Source organism: Triplophysa rosa, unplaced genomic scaffold (genome assembly GCF_024868665.1).
Source record: "Triplophysa rosa unplaced genomic scaffold, Trosa_1v2 scaffold346_ERROPOS92138, whole genome shotgun sequence".
Taxonomy (NCBI): Eukaryota; Metazoa; Chordata; class Actinopteri; order Cypriniformes; family Nemacheilidae; genus Triplophysa; species Triplophysa rosa.
Window position 1 is genome coordinate 61,672 of NW_026634347.1, and position 6,538 is coordinate 68,209.

The 6,538-nt window shown below is 44.3% G+C and overlaps 1 protein-coding gene across 1 annotated transcript; it reads left to right on the plus strand.

The window, feature by feature from the left end:
- Positions 1 to 190: 190 nt before the first annotated feature.
- On the plus strand, positions 191 to 5,467 carry tab1 (TGF-beta activated kinase 1/MAP3K7 binding protein 1). Its single transcript, XM_057327959.1, has 11 exons — positions 191 to 307; positions 1,016 to 1,146; positions 1,349 to 1,499; positions 2,538 to 2,624; positions 2,700 to 2,829; positions 2,983 to 3,099; positions 3,449 to 3,560; positions 3,633 to 3,777; positions 3,904 to 4,117; positions 4,428 to 4,581; positions 4,821 to 5,467. Exons 1-11 carry the CDS (start codon positions 275 to 277, stop codon positions 5,041 to 5,043), a joined length of 1,497 nt encoding a protein of 498 aa, XP_057183942.1. The 5' UTR covers positions 191 to 274; the 3' UTR covers positions 5,044 to 5,467.
- Positions 5,468 to 6,538: the final 1,071 nt, after the last annotated feature.

The window sequence follows — 6,538 nt, forward strand, 5'->3', positions numbered from 1 at the left end:
GAAAAACGACGAGCCTCGTTTTATTATGTGATGATTTTTAATCATAACACAGAACCCACTCGTGTAACGCTGCACACCAACAGTTATACATAAACACACACACAATCTTAATCATGTCTGATCATCACCGAATCAGGATCAGATGAGCTACATTTACTGTCAAATTCACACAAATCCGTGAGGAGCGCAGAGCTCACACGCATGTGTCGTCTGAAGGCAAACGCGCATGCGCACAGATGAGCTGCAGATCTGACGTCACGTACTTCCGTTCAACATGGCGGCGCAGCGCAGGAGTCTGATGCAGAGCGTAAGGAAGTGTTTTTCTCTTTAATGATGAACACCAATGAGTGACCATTTAGCGTAACTTTACCTGCAGACACCACATGCGCGCGTGTCTGTGTCAATCTTCAGATTCTTGTGTGTTTATTCAGATACAGAACATGAACGAATGTCTGTCTTCACGTAAACATGATATCTGCTGATTTTATTCCGCTTCTGCACTGCAGTGTACAGATCGGATCTGATCATCATCATCATCCTCCTCCTCTTGAGCTGCTTCAGGTGTTTCATGAGATGATGATGATGATGATGATGGTCCTCCAGGAGCAGCGTTTGACACACCGATGACACTAAACAAACACAAACATTAATACTAAACGTGTTGTAACCATGGTTTAGTGGATTGAATGTACATTTGTATAACCACAGTTTCACTACACATCCCATGATCTGGCTCCTGGTGCGAAACCGAGGATGCTTTGTAGTTAGCACGGTTTAACTAAAGTAGCCATGCTTTTATTTGTTGTAAAATGTGTCAGTGAACGTTGTGACCGCAAGTTTCCATGTTCATAAGATTTTTCACTTTCCATCAGTTAGAACATACTAATGATCAAGCAGATCCACGTGAGGATGTTGTGGATGATTTGGAAGCTCTTTTGTTGGAGTCTGAATGAGGTCATAAATGAATGACACCGTTGAGTCTGAAGGTTTGTATTGATGGAGTGACTGTTTTCAGCATCAGAGCTGGACCGACGATCTGCCTCTTTGTCAGCTGTGTGGTGTCGGCTCGGCTCTTAACTGTGTGTACGGACCCGATGGAAAAGGGACCCAGAGTCACCCGAATGAGGACGGACACTTCCGCTTCAGGTACAGTCATTCCAAACACAATCGAGAGACTTTACTGCTCATGAGTATTTCTTCTCAGCAGGACACTGTGTTGAACATTTTAATAATACTCGACTCTGTGAAAATGGAATTACTTCGTTCTTTTCTTTGTGAATAACAGTCTTCTTGATGTGTTTTATTTAACGAGATGTTTCATGTAAAGCTGTGTGAGTTTTCTCTGCAGTACTGAGAGCTGTTATCTGTACGGGGTGTTTGACGGGTTCGACGGCAGCAGGGTGGCAGATTTTGTGTGTCAGTGTTTGACAGCTGAACTCTTACTGGGGCAGCTGAACTCCAGTCACACGGACGCAGACGTGAAGAGAGTCCTGACACAGGTACTGCTGTCTCACAGCTGCACACTATTAAAGGAAAAGTTCACCTCAAAATCAAAACCGTGTTATTTTATACTTATATGTTTTAAAACCTCCCGGCGACAGGTGACATCCGAGAGATTTCCAGGCCTCCTCGTAGACATCATGGTTATAGTTGTTGTCAAGGTCCAGAAAAGTACTACAGACATGGTTAAATTGGTCCATCCGCTCATAGTGGCTCAGTTGAATTTTTTTGAAGCGACGAGAATACTTTCTATGCGAAAAACAAAGCAAAATAACGACTTTAATGGATATATTCTCCTCTGTCTTGTCAGTCTATGGTGCGCGTTCACGTTCACATTCGGTGGGGGCAGACGCCGGCGTTCTGTTTGAAAACCCGGAAGCGCAACTCTGTGTTTACAAGCAGACGCACGCTGTACATAAGCTGATCTTCGCAAAATGTCTGATGCTTTTGATATTGAGGAAGACTTGCACTTTTTTGCACGACCATACAAACCGAATGCGCATGCGTGGAAGTGCTCTCGTGAACACGCACCATAGACTGACAAGACAGAGGAGAGTATATCGATTCAAGATGTTATTTTGCTTTGTTTTTCGCACAGAAAGCATTCTCGTCGCTTCAAAAAAATTCAACTGAGCCACTATGAGCGGATGGACCAATTTAACCATGTCTGTAGTACTTTTCTGGACCTTGACAACAACTATAACCATGATGTCTACGAGGAGGCCTGGAAATCTCTCGGATGCCACCTAAATATCTTTATTTGTGCTCCGAAGACGCCGGGAGGTCTCAAAACATGCTGAACGCCAAGTGGGTGAGTATAAAATAACACAATTTTGATTTTGAGGTGAACTTTTCCTTTAAGATTCATTATTTCATGACCCTGCTACCACAACAGACTTTTTAAAAGTGACCAGCAAATATATGGAGACTTTGAAAGATTGCTGTACTTTTGATTTATTATCCCCTTAATTTTCAAGATGAGTTTATTTCATTGTCTTGTCACATCTGCTTTCATCTCTTCTCTTGTCTCTGTCAAGGCCTTTGATGTTGTAGAGAAGAGTTACTTTGAGACCATTGACGATGCTCTTGCAGAGAAGGCAAATCTTCAGACTCAACTTCCTGAGGTGACGACACACGAGACTAACATCAGCATGTTCTGACGTTTTGTTCTCCTCATCATGAACTTGTCTGTCTGTCAGGGCGTCTTTCTCTCGGCTCAGACACAGAAGATGTCAGAACGACTCAAGTCTTTAGAGCAGGAGGTCTCGGGTGGAGCCACAGCTATAGTCGCTCTCATACTCGATAATAAACTCTACATCGCCAATGTAGGTGCGTACACACACACACACACACACACACACACAATAACCCCGGCGGGTCTTCTGCCTGGAATTAAAGCATGAGAATCACTCGTATATGAATGTTTTTCTGAGTCTTCTCTTGATTTCTGGAGTTGTAATGGTGTGTGTGTGTGTGTTTTAGGTACCAATCGGGCTCTTCTCTGTAAGACAACAGCTGATGGTCAGAACCAGGTGATCCAGATTGGCCGAGCACACACAACCGACAATGATGATGAGCTGTCCAGGCTCACCCAACTGGGTCAGAACGCACACGCGCACACACACATGTCTGGTTTACTATCTCCGTGGGGACAGTCCATAGGCGTAATGAGTTGTATACTGTACAAACTGTATATTTTATCCCCAACCCCTAAACCTAAAGATCGTAGAAAACTTTTTGCATTTTTAGATTTGTAAAAAATATTGTTCTGTACAATTTATAAGCTTTTGTGCCCATGAGGACCTCAATTTTGGTCCCCACAGTGACACGAGTCCCCATGTGTTGGTGTGTATTCAGGTTTAGGTCCCCACCGGGATATACAAACATGAACACACACACACACACACTAGAGCGGTTGTTGTGAAGTGTCACATCTGCTCTGTCTCAGGTCTTGATCCGGTCGGGTTGAGGCAGGTTGGACTGATCTTGGGTCAGAGCAGTACTCGACGGATCGGAGACTACAAAGTCAAATTTAACTACACAGACATCGATGTGCTCAGGTGTGTTCATACTGACTGAAGTTCATTCAAAGCGTTTGAGTTACTCTCCTCTAACCACACGTTCATATTCAGTGCAGCGAAGAATAAACCAATCATCGCCGAGCCTGAGATTCACGGCAGCCAATCGCTGGAGGGCGTGACGGGTTTCCTGCTGCTGATGTCAGAGGGGCTGATCAAAGCCCTCGAATCGGCTCATGGACCGGAGCAGGTCAACCAGGTGAGCGGATGAACACGCCTGTATTCAGCACATTCATGAGTTTTTATATAAATCAAATCCTTAAAAAACAATAAGAGTGTGCCAAGAGCCACTGATGGACTGCATTTCCCATGCTTCCCCGCTCAGGAGATTGTCGCCATGGTAGCAGCCGAGTTGGCTCTGCAGAGCAGTCTGGAGGCAGCTGCGCAGTCGGTGGTGGAGCGAGTCAAACGGCTGCATCACGACGCATACGTGAGCGGCAGACAGAGAGCGTCACACTGCGCACGACACGAGGACATGACGCTGCTCATCAGAATCATCAACTACCCGCTAGCAGAGGGATCTCTCACACCTACACAAGGTCCGACTCCTCTGATCTCACATCAGCCTCGTGCAAATAAAGGCTCAGCCTAAAATCAAAATTCCGTCATCATTTATTCTCTCTCATGTGTTTGTAAATCTGTATGCGATTCTTTCTTCAGTGGAACATAAAAGGAGATATTTTGAGAAATGTTTTGTGTTTGACGTTCTTCAAAATATCTTCTTTTGTGTTCTGAAGAAGAAAGAAACTCGCACAGGTTTGACATGACATGAGGATGAATAAACGATGACAGAATTCTGAACCAGACCAGAAGATTGTGACAAGTTGATTTGTGTTGTTTCGCGCGCAGGAGGTCGGCTCTACCCTGTATCTGTGCCGTACTCGAATCATCAGAGCACCAGTAAAACCAGTGTGACGCTGTCTCTGGTCATGCCATCACAGGGCACGCTGACAAACGGCTCCAACACGGCGTCCACACTCAAGGAAGACACGCCCACTGCCAGGTAAAACACGCCCCATTCACATCCGCCTCATGACGTTTGTATGTGTTCATAAACCGACGTTTAAAGAACGTGTCAATCTCTCTCTCCACGGCCCCGTAACGCAACTTCAGACTAATGGCACCTCTGATTCCCCTGACTGTAGACACCTTACAGCCCATAAATGAGCTTCCTGTCCCTGCCTCTTACCCCGCCCCTCTTCCTACCTCTCTGTCTGACCCCGCCCCTCTTCCTCCCACCAGTCAAAGCCCCACAGCGACGCTGCAGTCCACCAACACGCACACGCAGAGTTCCAGCTCCAGTTCTGGTGACGGCAGTTTGTTCCGTCAGAGAGCAAGTCAAGCGGCTCAGCCCGATGAAACCGGACGGGTCCCGCCCTACGTTGACTTCACACAGTTTTACTACTTGTGGGGGATGGACCACAGCGACGGGCAGGGACTGACCGCAGATCTAGGACCACAGTGAGGAGCCGAGCGGATGAGGAATCAGAGCAGAGGTCACTCCAGGGTCGTTGGGATTGAAGGATGAGCTCTCACGAGAGCCCTTCTGTGGTCCTGATGGGATCCTGCACACGTACACACAGAATCCTTTTTTAACAGTAACAGCTTGAATCCAGCACATGAGTTAAAGCAAAAGAATAAAAGATTAGACTGACGAGTATCTCAAGCGAGCCGTGGCGTTAGGCATGAATCTTCAAGTCATTTGATGCTGGTTATTTTTCCGTCTACAAGTACATTCATTTATTATTTCTCTGCACTTCTGTCTGTTTATTTCTTTTTTTATAAAGTTTGACTGCAGGTTCTGTGAATGAATTCAGTTTTTGTTTGTCGTGTGTGTGTCATATCTGTGTACTTTGGCCTTCTATAATAAAGGGTTGAGGCGGATCACATTCTCATCGGCTTCTTCGTCATTATTTGGTAAGAGGGACTGAGGTCTCGCACCTCACATTTGGGTTTGATGACTGCTGGGGTCTTGATTTAGCTGTTAGCATTAGCAGAACACACATTGCTGTGTGCTTAAAGCTCCATAACCTAAAAATAACTTCGACAGAGCTTTCCCTGCTGCTTATTTATAGGTTTTATTTTTAAAACTAACATTACTCAGAGCTGGTGACTGACATCCACGAAACAGCACTGAAAAAAATATCACGTGTTGTAAAAATGACCATGTGAATGTTATAAATCCGTCTTTTGACAGCTGAAAATATTCGACAGGCATAAATCTGTGCTTGTGTTTGCTTTAGTGCGCGTGTCTGATGTGTGTGTGTGCGCGCTTTTTCTTGACCTTGTCAAAAAGCCGCGAAGTCGCGTAATTAACGGTCATTTCGTTTTACCTCACAAGCGTATATTAGGGATTTATATATTTTATTGTTTTCTTTCATGATTTATAGGTGTCAATGTAATATATTTTTTAGTGATTATAATTTTTTTTTATCAGAATCTGATTGTGAGTGTAAAGCCCATTGCACATCGAGTCCGAAATTTGCGTCCGAAAGTTCCGCACGTTAAAAAATAAATACGACCTCACGTTGTGTCAATCACATTTACACACTGCCTCCGATATTTTCGCCCGTCATAAAAAAAATTCGGACCGGGTTCGATTTTATGCGTTTTTCGCATCCGTCAAGCATTTTGAGTGGACTTTTTTAACAATTCAGAGACACCGTACAAACAAGAGCCAAATACGAAAAACGCATACGAAAATTTCGGACTGTATGTGCAAAGACCTTAACCGATAACATCAAAAACGGATGTCCCGCAAACCTTCAGTATAAGAATCTAATGTTAGCCTAAAGATAACTAAATGCGTCCTCCTTGCTTTAAAAACTCTGTATAGTGTTAAAATCGTTAAGTTAGTTATTTATAGACTCATTTGCGAGATGTAAACGATCCAGAAGTAACGTTACTGGTCCAAAAGCACTTCCTGTTTCAGTTTCTTATACTAGACAAACGTTAAAATA

Coding starts and splice junctions, on each gene's coding strand:
- tab1 (XM_057327959.1), top strand. CDS start 275: ATGGCGGCGCAGCGCAGGAGTCTGATGCAGAGC. Junction 3,778..3,903: donor GACCGGAGCAGGTCAACCAG/GTGAGCGGATGA, acceptor TTCCCCGCTCAG/GAGATTGTCGCCATGGTAGC. Junction 4,582..4,820: donor GAAGACACGCCCACTGCCAG/GTAAAACACGCC, acceptor TCCTCCCACCAG/TCAAAGCCCCACAGCGACGC.